Source organism: Oncorhynchus keta, chromosome 13, assembly GCF_023373465.1.
Source record: "Oncorhynchus keta strain PuntledgeMale-10-30-2019 chromosome 13, Oket_V2, whole genome shotgun sequence".
Lineage (NCBI taxonomy): Eukaryota > Metazoa > Chordata > Actinopteri > Salmoniformes > Salmonidae > Oncorhynchus > Oncorhynchus keta.
Genome location: NC_068433.1, coordinates 14,149,620 through 14,168,515, shown reverse-complemented (window position 1 = coordinate 14,168,515; position 18,896 = coordinate 14,149,620). Strand labels below are relative to the sequence as shown.

Below are 18,896 nucleotides of genomic sequence, written 5' to 3'. Positions count from 1 at the left end.
CAGACTGTGTCAGGGTGTTTAACCACATTATCACATTAAAACCCAGCACCAGACTGGCAGGGTGTTTAACCACATTATCACATTAAAACCCAGCACCAGACTGTGTCAGGGTGTTTAACTGGAGCCACACATATTGTTAATTTAGGGCCTGGGGTTCTTCCTGACTACATGACATGCTCTCATGGCCCTAGGTGGACACAATGATGTATGAAATCAATGTGAAGCAATGAGGTAATACAAGAGGACGTGAGCGGTTAAGACTACTCTTATAACCTATTCTTAATAACCATGGCGTTATTATGGTCTCTACAGATGTAGGATCTTAATTTGAGCCAGTTTGCTACAGCAGGAAAATAATCCTGCTGCAACAGGAAATGTGAACTATTATAATGAATTTATGTAGAGGTTGATACAAAATCAAGTCAGAAATGTCTAAGTGGAAATTACAAACTTCGGAAGCCTTTTAAAACTTAACATACACTACAAGTTTTAAATGTCCTGCATTGCAGAAAAGTTCTCCTGCAACAGGGTGGTCAGATTCAGATCTGTATTATAGTCTGTGTGACAGTAGATTCCCTCCATCTGGGGCAAGTGCAGCATCAGGGGATTCTCCTGGCACCGTGAGCGGTCCGTCAGCCACATCGAATGTCTCTGTAGCAGCTTCCAGGTCTCCAGACCTGACAGGCCGCGTTACGGCCAGCCTGCAGCCCAGAGATTTAGGTAACACTACAGCGAAGGGTGCTTAGGAAGCTCGAGAGACATCTGAAGTTTGGATAGATTAATTGAATGAAATATAAAGACAATTACAGTTATTGCATTGTCTTCTTTTATTCATTGAGTATGGATTCATCTGCCTTATCCATTCCAGTTAATACAGAAATACATGATATTTTACATTTGAGTTTGGCTGGAATATCCAGGGGCTATTTATAATACATTTCTTCATCTTGCAAGTCCAGTCTATTTACCATTCAGTTGTTTGATTAAACTGGTTCATTTTGTGAAGAATGTTATCAAAGCTGAAACGATTGCATATCCCCCAACACAATGTTTTATTTTATGGTACATATATCATTTTTGTTGTTGTTGCGTATGTTGGCTTTGCTTCGAATTAAGTGTTTAAGAATTATGCTTGGAGTTGAAAGTGCACAATTAACATGCAGTGTATCTCTGGCTCGGCTTTGCAAACCTAGCTCTAAGCCTGCATCGGTACGTATGCGTGCATGCATATATGTATGTATGTATGCATGCATGCATGCATGCACGCACAACAAGTCTGTGCTATGTACAATGATGAAAAATCTTTGGCCATATCGGGGAACCATTATTAGAAATCACAATCAGTGTGTCTACAACATTAGGACTACAATCAAATTCCTAAATTATTATTATTATCATCACCAAGGAGATCAGACAAATCTTGATTCTCTCTCAGGGTTTATCTGACTCCCAGTACGTTCATCCTCTTGGGAATACGAGAGAAGCTCTGATCACGTACTTGTTCAACCACCACTGTTTATCTGACTCCCAGTACGTTCATCCTCTAGGGAATACGAGAGAAGCTCTGATCACGTACTTGTTCAACCACCACTGTTTATCTGACTCCCAGTACGTTCATCCTCTTGGGAATACGAGAGAAGCTCTGATCACGTACTTGTTCAACCACCACTGTTTATCTGACTCCCAGTACGTTCATCCTCTAGGGAATACGAGAGAAGCTCTGATCACGTACTTGTTCAACCATCACTGTTTGAAGTCGTCTGCAATCCAAAGCTAAGGAGCTGGAAACATTGGTAATTTAAACCTATTAGGTTTCTACATTATTTCATTAGGGCCTTGCTTTTATTTTATGTATTAAGTACCGCTTAATTGGTTTGTTAAAGTAAGGGAGCCCTCAGGCTCAGAATAACAAGCTCCCGGGAGTCTATAGGGGTCCATAGTGAATAAATGTGTTAGGAAGCTAAATGTTTTGGTTTATCATTTGGTCAATTGAGCAATATAATTTATATATAGCAATATATATTTATATATTTTTCATATAATTTACAAATATGAAAAAGGCCATTTGCCTCGTTTTAAAGAACAGAGTTAAACATTTGCATATTTGATATGTCTCTGTTTTAGCAATAAATAAACACCTGAATTCACACACCATTGAACACACTAAATGTATTCTCCTTTGGGTAGATTAAAATATTTTTCAATATTCTTTGACAGAATTTTTGCAAACTCTATTGAACATTATTGTTATGAGATTCATTTTATTGAGGCTGTGCTGTTTCTGTGTGTACAAAGGGGTCCGAAATCATTGACACCCTCGATAAAGATTAGCAATAATGACTGTATAAAATTTTAAAATACTGAGCTATATTGCATTTTCCTCATAAATTGTGAATTTACTGTGAAACTGTGAAAATTATCAGAATGTCCTTTTAGTGAAAAGACCATAATAGATAGACCAATAAGAACGAGAGTTCCACACCTCTGTAAATAACCGCTGGGTTTCAGTTTTCCCCTCCCCACACAGACCCCTCGCAGACAGACCAAGAAAAATTATTGCTCTTTGCTAAGAAACTATTTTTGGTTCTTTTTGACCATTTTAATTTAAAACAATCACAGTAAGGTACTTAATTGTTACCCAGAAATGATTTGATATTGAGATAAAAACGGCAGCATTGGACCTTTAACAAGTAATACAACCAAATATTAAAAAAGGGGTTATTACCCTAAAGATTCTTATACATAAAGTAATCAGTAGTTTAGAATTTGGTCCCATATTCCTAGCACACAATAACTACATCAAGCTTGTGACTAGATGCATTTGCAGTTGGTTTTGATTGTGTTTCAGATTATTTTGTGCCCAATAGAAATGAATGGTAAATAATGTATTTGATTGTGTCATTTTGGAATCACTTATTTTTGGTAAATAAGAATACAATGTTATTAAACACTTCTAAATGAATGTGGATGCTAACATGATTACGGATAGTCCTGAATGAATGTGGATGCTAACATGATTACGGATAGTCCTGAATGAATGTGGATGCTAACATGATTACGGATAGTCCTGAATGAATGTGGATGCTAACATGATTACGGATAGTCCTGAATGAATGTGGATGCTAACATGATTACGGATAGTCCTGAATGAATGTGGATGCTAACATGATTACGGATAGTCCTGAATGAATGTGGATGCTAACATGATTACGGATAGTCCTGAATGAATGTGGATGCTAACATGATTACGGATAGTCCTGAATGAATGTGGATGCTAACATGATTACGGATAGTCCTGAATGAATGTGGATGCTAACATGATTACGGATAGTCCTGAATGAATGTGGATGCTACCATGATTACGGATAGTCCTGAATGAATGTGGATGCTAACATGATTACGGATAGTTCTGAATGAATGTGGATGCTACCATGATTACGGATAGTCCTGAATGAATGTGGATGCTAACATGATTACGGATAGTCCTGAATGAATGTGGATGCTAACATGATTACGGATAGTCCTGAATGAATGTGGATGCTACCATGATTACGGATAGTCCTGAATGAATGTGGATGCTACCATGATTACGGATAGTCCTGAATGAATGTGGATGCTACCATGATTATAGATAGTCCTGAATGAATGTGGATGCTAACATGATTACAGATAGTCCTGAATGAATGTGGATGCTAACATGATTACGGATAGTCCTGAATGAATGTGGATGCTAACATGATTACGGATAGTCCTGAATGAATGTGGATGCTAACATGATTACGGATAGTCCTGAATGAATGTGGATGCTAACATGATTACGGATAGTCCTGAATGAATGTGGATGCTAACATGATTACGGATAGTCCTGAATGAATGTGGATGCTAACATGATTACGGATAGTCCTGAATGAATGTGGATGCTAACATGATTACGGATAGTCCTGAATGAATGTGGATGCTAACATGATTACGGATAGTCCTGAATGAATGTGGATGCTAACATGATTACGGATAGTCCTGAATGAATGTGGATGCTACCATGATTACGGATAGTCCTGAATGAATGTGGATGCTAACATGATTACGGATAGTTCTGAATGAATGTGGATGCTACCATGATTACGGATAGTCCTGAATGAATGTGGATGCTAACATGATTACGGATAGTCCTGAATGAATGTGGATGCTAACATGATTACGGATAGTCCTGAATGAATGTGGATGCTACCATGATTACGGATAGTCCTGAATGAATGTGGATGCTACCATGATTACGGATAGTCCTGAATGAATGTGGATGCTACCATGATTACAGATAGTCCTGAATGAATGTGGATGCTAACATGATTACAGATAGTCCTGAATGAATGTGGATGCTAACATGATTACGGATAGTCCTGAATGAATGTGGATGCTACCATGATTACGGATAGTCCTGAATGAATGTGGATGCTACCATGATTACGGATAGTCCTGAATGAATGTGGATGCTAACATGATTACGGATAGTCCTGAATGAATGTGGATGCTAACATGATTACGGATAGTCCTGAATGAATGTGGATGCTAACATGATTACGGATAGTCCTGAATGAATGTGGATGCTACCATGATTACGGATAGTCCTGAATGAATGTGGATGCTACCATGATTACGGATAGTCCTGAATGAATGTGGATGCTAACATGATTACGGATAGTCCTGAATGAATGTGGATGCTACCATGATTACAGATAGTCCTGAATGAATGTGGATGCTAACATGATTACGGATAGTCCTGAATGAATGTGGATGCTAACATGATTACGGATAGTCCTGAATGAATGTGGATGCTACCATGATTACGGATAGTCCTGAATGAATGTGGATGCTAACATGATTACGGATAGTCCTGAATGAATGTGGATGCTACCATGATTACGGATAGTCCTGAATGAATGTGGATGCTAACATGATTACGGATAGTCCTGAATGAATGTGGATGCTAACATGATTACGGATAGTCCTGAATGAATGTGGATGCTACCATGATTACGGATAGTCCTGAATGAATGTGGATGCTACCATGATTACGGATAGTCCTGAATGAATGTGGATGCTAACATGATTACGGATAGTCCTGAATGAATGTGGATGCTACCATGATTACGGATAGTCCTGAATGAATGTGGATGCTAACATGATTACGGATAGTCCTGAATGAATGTGGATGCTAACATGATTACGGATAGTCCTGAATGAATGTGGATGCTAACATGATTACGGATAGTTCTGAATGAATGTGGATGCTAACATGATTACGGATAGTCCTGAATGAATGTGGATGCTAACATGATTACGGATAGTCCTGAATGAATCGTGAATAATGAGGAGTGTGAAAGTTAAAGACGGTCCAAGATCAGGGGCATAATGCACCTGAAAACGTCCATGAGGATGGTAGGGAGGTCATCTTTTTCCTGCAATTTGGAACCATAATCATTATGCCGTGACTAAAATGTGTTTATTTTCCTGCATATCTAAGTATACTTCTTGATCTGTCTGCTAAAATATTAGTAGCAGATTGAAAGGAATGTGAGTCTTATTCAGTACATGTAGTTATTGCTTGATTTTCTAAAGTCTACCAACCTTACCAGCCTGAAATGGCTTCTAGGTAACTAGTAATGAGTTTGGGAGATAGGGAACATATCTCGGCTAAAGACAACTTCATAAAATTGCTAGGTGGCTAGTAGTATTACAGAAAGAAATTAAATAAATAACAGGACCAATCTGAGGGGGCACGTGCCCCTGTGCCCCCGATGGGTACAAGGCTTCTGTGAAATATCATACCCCATGACATGCTATTGGTAATGGTGAGAGTTTAGCATGTCTTGGGGGTGTGATCTTTGAAACTCTGTAACTTTCCCAATCATCACTACTCAGGATTTATTCAGGACTATCTGTAATCACGTTAGCATCCACATTCATGTAGAAATGTTTTGAAATATATTATATTCTTATTTATAATACCAATGAAGGGCCTCAAAAAAGACACAATACATTATTTACCATTCATTTCTATTGGGTACAAAATAATCTGAAACAAAGAGTGCAGAGTCACAGGCATGTGTCAGAGGAATATGGGACCAAATTCTAAACTCTTGACTACTTTATTTATAAGTTAAACAAAATCTCTGACTCTGACCAATAGTATTAGTATAAAATAATATCACTTCCCAGTCATTATTGCTCATCTTTATCAACAGTGTCAATAATTTAGTCCTACTATTTATGTATGTATAATTTACTGTATGTGAAGGTTTGTATTTGTTTTTGAACTTTTCTTTCCAATCCTCTCACTTGGGAAATTATTTTTCTAAAGAGATGGGAAGGAAATTGTGTTGAGAAGAGGGTTGAGTTATTGACTATACTGGTGTTGAGAAGAGAGTTGAGTTATTGACTATACTGGTGGGGGTCGGGGCATGCGGGCGGTTCGGGCTGGATGGATGGTCTACTGGTCACTCTCGTAGTGGGTGGATTGGCTGGGTGTCTCGGGTGGCTTGGGCCGGAGGCATAATCTTGGACCCTCACATTCTTGGCCAATGTCAAATAGTTGGAAACATTTGGATATGTGTGCACATGAGGGTGTGTGCACATAGGGGTGTGTACGCATGGGGGTGTGTGTGTGCGCATGGGGGGGTGTGCATGGGGGTGTGTGCGCACGCGAGTGTGTATGCATGGGGGTGCGTATGGGGGTGCATGGGGGTGTGTGTGCATGGGGGTGTGTACGCATGGGGGTGTGTACGCATGGGGGTGTGTGCGCATGAGGGTGTGTACGCATGGGGGGGTGTACACATGGGGGTGTGTGTGCATGGGAGGTGTGTGTGCATGGGAGGTGTGTGCGCATGGGGGTGTGTGCGCATGGGGGTGTGTCTGCTTGTCCGAGCACATGAACATTGGCTCAGTACACTCGAGGGCAACGTGGCTCCTTAGGTGGCTGAACATCCGTGTAGTATAGATTACTGTGGTAGCCTATTATGTGAGTAGAGCTGTGCGTATGAAATGACACTGTGGTTGTGGATATGTGATTCGGGTCACTGCTCTCTAACACACTGATGTAGAATATGATATGTATGAACTTTCCTGCTAAAATAAAATATTATATATTTATATTTTAAAATTATACTTGCAAACTACGTTTAGGAAAGAATATTGAATAATAGAAGCACAGTGGTTAGATTAGATTAGGAGTATTTCACATGATTTGGCGCTCTTGGCATTGAATCAAATAGGCCTGCGTTTGTTTTTCTTACGTAATGTTGAACACTTCATTTGTCATGGCAACCAAACACTGACCACTATGCATTATAACAGCGCAGTAATTAGATCAGTGTTAATCTGTAGTTTCATTGGGGCGAAGTGTAGTGTCACTATTGGAGGTGTGTGCCACAGTGTGACTTCATGGGGACGGTGTGTCTCAGTGTGGTGGTGGAGCAGTGTCAGGCAATAGAGACCAGCCTGTCCAAACGTGGGCTTTGCCCTTCATATCTAGGAAGGACAGGTTTGTGACGTAGTGAAGCATTGATTTTCCTCGTTTGGCTCTACAGACCTGCTCTTTGATCCGCCAACCAGCACGGCCGGTGACCGTTACATGCCGCTTTGACTTTTCTGCAGACGGACAGGCAGACGACAAACACTCACCTGTACAGGCACGCACCCACGCAGTCAACATCGAAATGCAGACGCTGACGAAAAATGGCTCAGCCTTCAATTGCAAACCAGGTCAGTCACTGAAGCTGTGGCGCTTTATTACTGAGCCAAATAGGCTTATCGATCATGCTCTTTAAAGATGTTTATGTTGCCAGTTCACGAGGGACGACCACTGTATTCATGTTAACTACAGCCAATCGATACAAAGGAGGGGGGAGACCAAAGTTTGTGTTATTAAATAAAGTCTGATCAGCGGCTTTTTCTTGAACTGTTGTATCACGGCATCTCTCTCTTCCATTTCCCTAATAAATGATGTGTAAAAAAGATGAAAGTAGGAGACATTTTATTTCCCTACTTGGAATATGCATTAGACCTCAATAGAATGCCTGTGGCCTGGTTTGATCAAAAACACAACAGTGCAGACTTCTACCTTTCTCTGCCTGCCTACCTTATTTTTGAGAGAGAGAGAGAGAGAGACAGAGAGAGAGAAAGAAAGAGAGCGCAAGAGAAAGAGAGGGAGAGAGAGACGGAGAGGGAGTGGGAGAGGGAGGGAGAGAAAGAGAGAGAGACGGGGAGAGGGAGGGAGAGAAAGAGAGAGAGACGGGGAGAGGGAGGGAGGAAAGAGAAAGAGAGAGAGAGAGAGAGAGAGAGAGAGAGAGAGAGAGAGAGAGAGAGAGAGAGAGAGAGAGAGAAAGAGAGAAAGAAAGAAAGAAATAGAGCGCAAAAGAAAGAGAGGGAGAGAGAGACGGAGATGGAGTGGGAGGGAGGGAGAGAGAGAGAGAGAGAGAGAGAGAGAGAGATAGATAGATAGATAGATAGATAGATAGATAGATAGATAGATAGAGAGAGAGAGAGAGAGAGAGAGAGAGAGAGAGAGAGAGAGAGAGAGAGAGAGACAGAGAGAAAGAAAGAAAGAGAGCGCAAGAGAAAGAGGGAGTGGGAGAGGGAGTGGGAGTGGAAGAGAGAGTGAGAGAAAGAGGGAGAGAAAGAGAGAGTCAGTGACATGCATATTCCAGTAAGCTCTGCTGGTCCCATCTATTTTCAGTTTTTTTCCTCTCTCTTCCCTCTCTCCCCACCCTCCCTCTTCCCTATCTCTCTTCCCTCTCTCTCTATCTTCTCCCTCTTCCCTATCTCTCTTCCCTCTCTCTCCCCCCTCTCTCTCCATCTTCTCCCTTTTCCCTCTCTCTTCCCTCTCTCTATCTACTCCCTCTTCCCTATATCTCTTCCCTCTCTCTCTATCTTCTCCCTTTTCCCTATCTCTCTTCCCTCTCTCTCCCCTCTCTCTCTATCTCTCTTCCCTCTCTCTCCCCCCTCTCTCTCTCTCTTCCCTCTCTCTCCCCTCTCTCTCTCTCTTCCCTCTCTCTCCCCTCTCTCTCTATCTTCTCCCTCTTCCCTATCTCTCTCCCCTCTCTCTCTATCTTCCCTATCTCTCTTCCCTCTCTCTCCATCTTCTCCCTCTTCCCTATCTCTCTTCCCTCTCTCTCCCCTCTCTCTCTCTATCTTCTCCCTCTTCCCTCTTCACAGTTATTTATTTATTACATTACTCTTTTTCCCCTCTTTTTTTCCACCAGCAGTCTTGATGTTTAAGACGCTCCTGCTCCTCATCGGGGTCAGGGGTTACACAAATGCAAAGCCATGCTTCGAACAGCGGAAGGGAATCGCTAATGCCTGAGTCACGCTGTAGCCATGGACGATAAGGTTAAGCTCAGGATTGTGGGAAATATCTTAATGCCAGCATTTTGATTCCTCAAGTGTGTCCAATTATCACTGTGTATACCTTTCATGCTGAGGCCACACGGAACGAGTAAACAGTTTGTAAGAAGGAAAAGGCCTACATAATGAAGGTACGAGGGAGAAAATGTCATGCCGAAGCAGAGACGAACCTGCATAGAAATTAGGGGATTATGGTTCAGTGGGGGTCACTGCGGACGTCTAGAGGAGCTATAGGTGTTCCGTTGAGTCACCCAGTGACAGGAACAATGAAGTAGCACTATTTCAGCTGTAATTATGGATGGCAAGGACCCAGAGATGGAGGAGCTCAGAGCTCTTGTTCACAACTAGCCTCTGCAGCGAGGGCAAGCACATGCAACGCAGTTAGAGGAGTCTTTAAAGGGGAGGTGTTGCAGACATGTAAGGGAGCTAATGAGTCTATAAAGGGGAAGTGTTCCAGACATGTAAGGCAGTTAGAGGAGTCTTTAAGGGGAGGAGTTATAGACATGCAAGGGAGCTAAAGAGTCTTTAAAGGGGAGGTGAGGCAGACATGTACGGGAACCAAGGAGTCTTTAAATGGGAGGTGTTCCAGACAAGCAAGGCAGTTAGAGGAGTTTTTAAGGGGAGGGGTTGCAGACATGTACGGGAGCCAAGGAGTCTTTAAAGGGGAGGTGTTCCAGACAAGCAAGGCAGTTAGAGGAGTTTTTAAGGGGAGGGGTTGCAGACATGTATGGGAGCCAAGGAGTCTTTAAAGCGGAGATGTTGCAGACGTAAGGGAGCCAAGGGGTCTTTAAAGGGGAGATGTTGCAGATATATAAGGGAGCCAAGGGGTCTTTAAAGGGGAGATGTTGCAGATATATAAGGGAGCCAAGGGGTCTTTAAAGGGGAGATGTTGCAGATATATAAGGGAGCTAAGGAGTCTTTAAAGGGGAGATGTTGCAGATATATAAGGGAGCTAAGGAGTCTTTAAAGCGGAGATGTTGCAGATATATAAGGGAGCTAAGGAGTCTTTAAAGGTGACATGTTGCAGACGTAAGGGAGCCAAGGGGTCTTTAAAGGGGAGGTGTTCCAGACAAGCAAGGCAGTTAGAGGAGTTTTTAAGGGGCGGTGTTACAGACATGTAAGGAAACAAAGGAGTCTTTAAAGGTGTGGTGTTGCAGACATGTAAGGGAGCAAATGTGTCTTTAAAGGGGAGGTGTTGCAGACATGTAAGGGAGCAAATGAGTCTTTAAAGGGGAGGTGTTCCAGACAGGCAAGGGAGCCAATTACAGGGGAGGTGTTACAGACATGTAAGGGAGCAAATTAGTCTTTAAAGGGGAGGTGTTGCAGGCATGTAAGGGAGCAAATGAGTCTTTAAAGGGGAGGTGTTGCAGACTTGTAAAGGGAGCAAATGAGTCTTTAAAGTGGAGGTGTTGCAGACTTGTAAGGGAGCAAATTAGTATTTAAAGGGGAGGTGTTGCAGACATGAAAGGGAGCAAATGAGTCTTTAAAGGGGAGGTGTTGCAGACATGTAAGGGAGCAAATTAGTCTTTAAAGGGGAGGTGTTGCAGGCATGTAAGGGAGTTAACGAGTCCTTAAAGGGGAGGTGTTGCAGACATGTAAGGGAGTTAACAAGTCTTTAAAGGGGAGGTGTTGCATACATGTAAGGGAGATAACAAGTCTTTAAAGGGGAGGTGTTGCAGACATGTAAGGGAGTAAATGAGTCTTTAAAGGGGAGGTGTTGCAGACATGTAAGGGAGAAAATGAGTCTTTAAAGGGGATGTGTTGCAGACATGTAAGGTAGCAAATGAGTCTTTAAAAGGGAGGTGCTGCAGGCATGTAAGGGAACAAATGAGTCTTTAAAAGAGAGGTGTTGCAGGCATTTAAGGGAGTTAACGAGTCTTTAAATGGGAGGTGTTCCAGACAGGTAAGGGAGCCAATTACACGGGAGGTGTTGCAGACATGTAAGGGAGCAAATGAGTCTTTAAAGGGGAGGTGTTGCAGACATGTAAGGGAGCAAATGAGTCTTTAAAGGGGAGGTGTTGGAGACATGTAAGGGAGCAAATGTGTCTTTAAAGGGGAGGTGTTGCAGACATGTAAGGTAGCAGACATGTAAGATACTGGGGTGCAAAGGAGCTAAATAAATAAAATAAATAACAGAATGGGGATGAGGTAGTTGGATGGGCTGTTAACAGATGGGCTATGTACAGGTGCAGTGATCTGTGAGCTGCTCTGACAGTTGATGCTTAAAGTTAGTGAGGGAGATATGAGTCTCCAGCTTCAGTGATTTTTGCAATTAATTTCAGTCAATGGTAGCAGAGAAGTGGAAAGAAAGGCGGCCAAAGTAGGAATAGGCTTTGGGGGTGACTAGTGAAATATACCTGCTGGAGCGTGTGCTTCAGGTGGGTGTTGCTATGGTGACCAGTGAGCTGAGATAAGGTGGGGGTTTACCTAGCAAAGATCTAGCAATGACCTGGAGCCAGTGGGTTTGGCGATGAATATGAAGCGAGGGCCAGCCAATGAGAGCATGCAGGTCGCAGTAGTGGGTAGTATATGGGGCTTGGTGACAAAACGGATGGCACTGTGATAGACTGCATCCAATTTGCTGAGTAGAGTGTTGGAGGATATTTTCTAAATGACATCGCCAAAGTGAAGGATCGGTAGGATGGTCAGTTTTACGAGGGTATTTTTGGCAGCATGAGTGAAGAATGCTTTGTTGCGAAATAAGACAGCCGATTCTCTATTTAATTTTGCATTGGAGATGCTTAATGTGAGTCTGGAAGGAGAGTTTACAGTCTAACCAGACACCTAGGTATTTGTAATTGTCCTCATATTCTAAGTCAGAACCATCCAGAGCAGTGATGTTGGACGGGCGGGCAGGTGCGGGCAGCGATCGTTTGAAGAGCAGGCATTTAGTTTGAATTGCATTTAAGTGCAGTTGGAGGCCACGGGAGGAGTGTTGTATGGCATTGAAGCTCGTCTGGAGGTTAGTTAACACAGTGTCCAAAGAAGGGCCAGAAGTATACAGAATGGTGGCGTCTGCGTAGAGGTGGATCAGAGAATCACCAGCAGAAAAAGCGACATCATTGATGTATACAGAGAAAAGAGTCGGCTCGAGATTTGAACCCTGTGGCACCCCCATAGAGGCTGCCAGAGGTCCGGACAACAGGCCCTCCGATTTGACACACTGAACTCTGTCTGATAAGTAGCTGGTGAACCAGGCGAGGCAGTCATTTGAGAAACCAAGGCTGTTGAGTCTGCCGATAAGAATGCTGTGATTGACAGTGTCGAAAGCCTTGGCCAGGTCGATGAATACGGCTGCACAGTAATGTCTCTTATCGATGGAGTTTATGATATCGTTTAGGACCTTGAGCGTGGCTGAGGTGCACCCATGACCAGCTTGGAAACCAGATTGCATAGCAGAGAAGGTATGGTGGGATTCGAAATGATCGGTGATCTGTTTGTTAACTTGGCTTTTGAAGACCTTAGAAAGGCAGGGTAGGATAGATATAGGTCTGTAGCAGTTTGGGTCTAGAGTGTCTCCCCCTTTGAAGAGGGGAATGACCTCAGCAGCTTTTCATTCTTTGGGCATCTCAGATGATACGAAAGAGAGTTTGAAAAGGTTAGTAATAGGGGTTGCAACAATTGCGGTGGATACTTTTAGAAAGAGAGGGTCCAGATTGTCTTGCCCAGTTGATCTGTAGGGGTCCAGATTTTGCAACTCTTTCAGAACATCAGCTATCTGGATTTGGGTGAAGGAGCATGGGGGAGGTTTGGGCAAGTTGCTGTGGGGAGTGCAGGGCTGTTGACTGGGGTAGGGGTAGCCAGGTGGAAAGCATGGCCAGCTGTAGAAAAATGCTTATGGAAATTCTTAATTATCTTGGATTTATCGGTGGTGACACTGTTTCCTAGCCTCAGTACAGTGGGCAGCTTGGAGGAGGTGCTCTTATTCTCCATGGACTTTACAGTTTCCCAGAACCTTTTGGAGTTTTGCTACGGGATGCAAATTTCTGTTTGAAAAAGCTAGCCTTTGCTCTCCTGACTGCCTGTGTATATTGGTTCCTAACTTCCCTGAAAGGTTGCATATCGTGGGAGTTATTTAATGCTAATGCAGTACGCCACAGGATATTTTTGAGCTGGTCAAGGGCAGTCAGGTCTGGAGTGAACCAAGGGCTATATCTGTTCCTGGTTCTACATTGTTTGAATGGGGCATGCTTATTTAAGATGGTGAGGAAAGCACTTTTAAAGAATAACCAGGCATCTTCTACTGACAGAATGAGGTCAATATCCTTCCAGGATACCCGGACCAGGTCGATTAGAAAGGCCTGCTCGCTGAAGTGTTTTAGGGAGCGTTTGACAGTGATGAGAAGTGGTAGTTTGACTGCAGACCCATTATGGACACAGGCAATGAGGCAGTGATCGCTGAGATCCTGGTTGAAGACAGCAGAGGTGTATTTAGAGGGCAGGTTGGTAAAGATGATGTCTATAAGGGTGCCCATGTTTACAGATTTGAGGTTGTACCTGGTAGGATCATTGATCATTTGTGTGAGATTGAGGGCATCTAGCTTAGATTGTAAAGGGGAGGTGTTTGCAGACATGTAAGGGAGCCAATGAGTCTTTAAAGGGGAGGTGTACCAGACATGTAAGGGAGCCAATGAGTCTTTAAAGGGGAGGTGTTTCAGACGTGTAATAGAGCTAAAGTGTCTTGTCTTTATTTTCAGCTTTGAATGAGAGAATTTATTTCCCTAAGATTATGTTTTCAATATAGTTCTTGTTTTATTAATATTATGTTACTTGTTTATGTGTTTTCTTATATGTAAGACTTAATGCCAATTGTAATTTGTTTTGTTGCAGATTTATGTTTAAAATACTATCCAGATAAGAAATTGTCATAGAATTAGAGAAAAATATTATCAGTCACTAAAACATTTGCAACCCATTCACAGTAAAACATATTTCTATTCTGATTTCAGATGATCAACCCTTACTGACTAAATATGCTCCAAGTTTTTTACTATCATCATTAGAACGTTTTGTAAATGGCAGATGTTTGGGAGTAAAGTGTGGATTTTTGAATAAGAAACACATTTTCACCGGTGTTTTTTCTGATAACAATTTATTTGATGTGGTGCTATTGTATGTCATATCATTTGAAAAACCTGTTTCTCAGCTTTTAAAATGTGTATCATGTTTTCATATAAGGTTTGACACCAGAAAAGTATTCTAATTTATGCACATCCAGATATCGTACAGTACGTGCTACATACCCACCATCCCACTTGGATATGAACGCACGATAAGGAGTCTTTAAAGGGGAGGTGTTTCAGACATGTAAGTTGTTTGATACAGGAACCTGTATGTGTGTAAAGAGAACAGAGGTGAATCTGAAATGTCTTTCCTAGAATCTTCGCATCCTCTCCCCTCGCCGCCTCCTCAAATGGCAGAGGGAAGCGAGGAGAGCATTGGATCAAAAGATCCTTCAGAGTAGACACAAGGAATTGAGGAATGACTTTTACAATGCACCCCAGGAGAGGGAGTTTTAGAAATCCTAGTCGGATCCCAGTGCATCAGTGATGGAGGTCGAGGGGGGAGAGGGAAGGGAGTCGATAGGAGCTAGCTAGACCGTTCTCTCTATTCTAGTAAAGGTCAGTGTGCTCCCCAACCTATCCCTGCCTGCTTGAATCTCTCTCTCCCATGAACTTTCCCTCTCCCGCCATTCTTGCTAGGTTCACGTCAGGAGACAACAGAGCAACCCAGTATCTGTATAAACAGGGCAGAAAAGGTTGGCTGTGTGAAGAGTGAAATGCTCTAATGAATGTGATTGAATAGAAGGATAAAGGTTGTGCCACTATATCTGCTTGGTCGTGGTTGAGAGTGATATCGAGTCAGAGAGGAGCACATTGAAGCACTTCCATTGGAGACCATAACATGTCCATAGCAGCACAGTTCAATCTCATCGCTTTTCAGACTTTTCTTCATACATAATTCACAAGACATTCTATCCAGGTTAACATTTCAAATAGCTTGCAGTTTGTCTCTGAAGAAGCTTAAAATCTAAAAACCTCATCATAACAGATCAGGGTGCCAAACAATGAGAATGACAGCAGAGTGGTGATAGAAAACTCTGTGTCATTCAACAACAACTTTGTTGCATTACTAAGAGGGGTAACATACAGCTAACACTTGACAAACTGTTTTTTTCCCTGTAGACACTTTTTTGAAAACCCAAGCAGAAGGGAGAGCAGAAAAGCGTTACCTGCAGCCCGGGAGGTCGTAGGTCAGGGTGGTTCCAGATGAGCCAGAAGGACAGGACAAGGGTGGGACGGACAGTGTGGAGGCACAGAGAGCACAAGGAAGGATATGGCAGGAAGCACAACCAAAACAAAGAGAAATGAAGGGGGAAGGGTGTGAGAGAATTGGGGGGTGCCATGGGATGGGGTAGATGGGTTAGGAGGACGGGTTAAGGAAAACGGAGGTAGGGAAATGTGGGGTGGTGAGGAAAGAGGAGGAGTGAAGAAGAGGAGAGGTTGGGCAGAGGAGTACTTGTTGTTTTCCTCGGGGAAAAAGACCCAACTAAAGGAATGAACCCATACCTTGGTTGTTTAACGTCAGGTGCGCCAGACCTTGAAGGAAAGAACAGAAAAAAAGAAAACAAAGGAAAAAAGGTCATAAAAGGTAACGGGAGGGAAAAAAACATTGTCACAACGTTGGACTGCAGTTTGTGACAGACATCCTGGGGCAGACTCGGATGTCAGAGATTCAACTCAAAGGTAAAAACAAAACAAAAAAAAGAGAGAGAGAAAGAGAGAGAAGATAACGAAAAAACAAGCAAACATTTCTTGATGTGGGGGGGGGTAGAAAAAAATAAGCATTTCATTCGGTGCAACCCCCGTAGGCCATTGCTCACACAAATGCTTTTTTTTTCTCACTGAAGTACTTATGGAACATACACATAGTAACTGTTTGGCAAGCTTGAGATTTAACTGAATTCTTTGGCTACGGTATAAATCTTCTCTGCTCTTGGCGATCCAAGGTCTCTAACAGAATGGGTCAGTGATAAGTGGAAAAACACAAAGAGAGAAGAACATTCGTTTCGTGGCCAGGAACAGAAGATTATATACACGGACACAGATGCAGTAAGTGACAAACATCCAAAATACAATGTTCCTGAAATCAGGGATAAACCAATTTGAGCCAAAACAGGAGTCCAATCATTTCAAAAGGGCTTCACAGTTTTGGAGTCAAACTATGTCGACCACACACAGCAACAGCTAACATTGTAGTCTATCCGAGTCCCATCTGAACACAATAACAGCTCTCCGACAGATATCCGGCAGCAGTTTACAACGATACATCCCAAGTGCTGACGAAAATACTTCAGCCAGAACCAACTTTAAACAACCTGTAGATGTGGGCTTGATATGTGCTTCTCTCAAGCCGGCAGGACACCGTTACAGCATCAAAAGATCTTTGTTCACACTATTGTCAAAGCCGCAAATGGTTAAACAGCAGTCCTATTAGTCAAGATGTCGCTTATAAATAACTGATAACAAAATGGGTAGTATGTTCTATCCATGAACATTTCAGAAATGTCAGAATCCGTTTTAATGTCTGATATGATCACAGCCTTAAATTCAAAGAACTGCTCCTGTTTCACTCACTGTAACTTCTTACCACTGGCAGAATAACATACAACGTTATACCACGACCACTGTTGGCTAAACAGTGGGAATAAGATAGCCTTTAGTTTAACTGCTAAATAACCTTGCAAAAAAAAACCACAGAGGATAAGCTATGAAGAAAAAAGGACTGAACTTGCTTAATATAGGAACCTTAATTAACCTATGTTCCAGTGAAAAGAAGGCCGTTTCCATTGTAGGGCTACAATGACCATCTGCTGCTCTAGTCCAATCAGCTTTAACTTGGCTGAATTAATCACTTCTAGGTCCAGGTTCACAAGTACAATCGTTCTCCAGTTAAACACCAGGCAGCCATACAATTGCAAGGCCACAGATTTCCTGGAAAATTAATATTTAGATTTCTTACAAAACACATACGCAGCTATACACACATAATAAGATGTTTTGATTGACCTGACATTTTCTCAGAGCAACTGAGAAGTACACAGAATCCACTTCTTGAGGTATTGGCAAGAAGCCACCCTGCTGACATATGATATGTCTTGAACAGAACATTTCTAATCCGCACTTATGATTAGAACAGTTCATTCAAATCACTTGTGAGTCAGACTCTAAGGTCGATAGCAATGGAGTCAAGCATCATTTACCGCAACAGCATTGGTAAATATTTAAGGAGTCAATTTTGTTTTGTTCTCTCTGGTAATCTGCTAGTATCAGGGAACAAGTCACCAGGTAGGAGTTTTGTAAGAGATATCCTATTGGTGACTAACCCCATTCCATACAATTTTGCGCAACCGCGGCATTCAAACGAGGCTGCAAGGAAAACTAATGGGACTGTAGTGACTGGTTTGGCATCAACATCCGGGGTGTGAACTACGTTTCTATTCAAGCGTTGATTGACATGGTAATGGCCCGATAGTATTGGAGAAAAGTTTTTAAAAACGGACCCCTATGGCACTGTACGATAAATTGTGACGTGTCATGACGTAACGTAGAGCCTTCATTATGCGACTCATTCTGTGTCATACAGCCTCTTTCCACCAGGTGTGGCGCTTCTCTTGCAGATTAAAAACAAGAAAAGGGCAGGGTCAGGGTTAAAGGGGATACCTGGTCAGTTGTACAAGTGAATGCATTTATTTTTTGCGTCATCACTGCAGCCATCATGACGCTCAAAAGCCGCGACAGCCGCTGTTTACTTCTGAAGTTCACTTTAGAGCCTAAAAACCCCATTCAAGTTCCACGCAAACCTTCAAACAGGTATGTAATGGTACATTATATAAACTCTTTATAGTGTTTTATTTACATTTTAGAGGTGATAAGTTGGACAGATGGGGTGAAAAAAAGCTGTTTCCCAACTAGACATATCTCCCCCTTTCACTATCACGCAGTAGGTTTCGCTTCCCCACCTGACATTTTTAAAAAGACCCGAAGGAGCTCATTGCTTTCTTCAATCATGCAGAGACGGTCAGCATGAAGGTCTCATGATTGATTTTGCTGGAAAGGGGAGAAATTGTGCTTTACAATGTTATTCTTATTTTTTTATTTGATTTATTTTTATTTCACCTTTATTTAACCAGGTAGGCTAGTTGAGAACAGGTTCTCATTTGCAACTGCGACCTGGCCAAGATAAGGCATAGCAGTGTGAACAGACAACACGGAGTTACACATGGAGTAAACAATTAACAAGTCAATAACACAGAGAAAAAAGGGGAGTCTATATACAATGTGTGCAAAAGGCATGAGGAGGTAGGCGAATAATTACAATATTGCAGATTAACACTGGAGTGATAAATGATCAGATGATCATGTACACGTAGAGATATTGGTCTGCAAAAGAGCAGAAAAGTAAATTAATAAAAACTGTGGGGATGAGGTAGGTGA

The 18,896-nt window shown here is 42.3% G+C and overlaps 1 protein-coding gene across 1 annotated transcript in view; it reads right to left on the bottom strand.

Moving 5' to 3' along the window:
• The window catches only part of LOC118392701 (neurexin-1-like), a 1,157,590-nt gene that overhangs the window by 838,179 nt on the left and 300,515 nt on the right, over nt 1-18,896 (bottom strand). Inside the window, exon 4 of the mRNA XM_052460740.1 lies at nt 15,969-15,998. Coding sequence (XP_052316700.1) covers nt 15,969-15,998 — 30 coding nt within the window. The remainder of the gene's footprint in view (nt 1-15,968; nt 15,999-18,896) is intronic.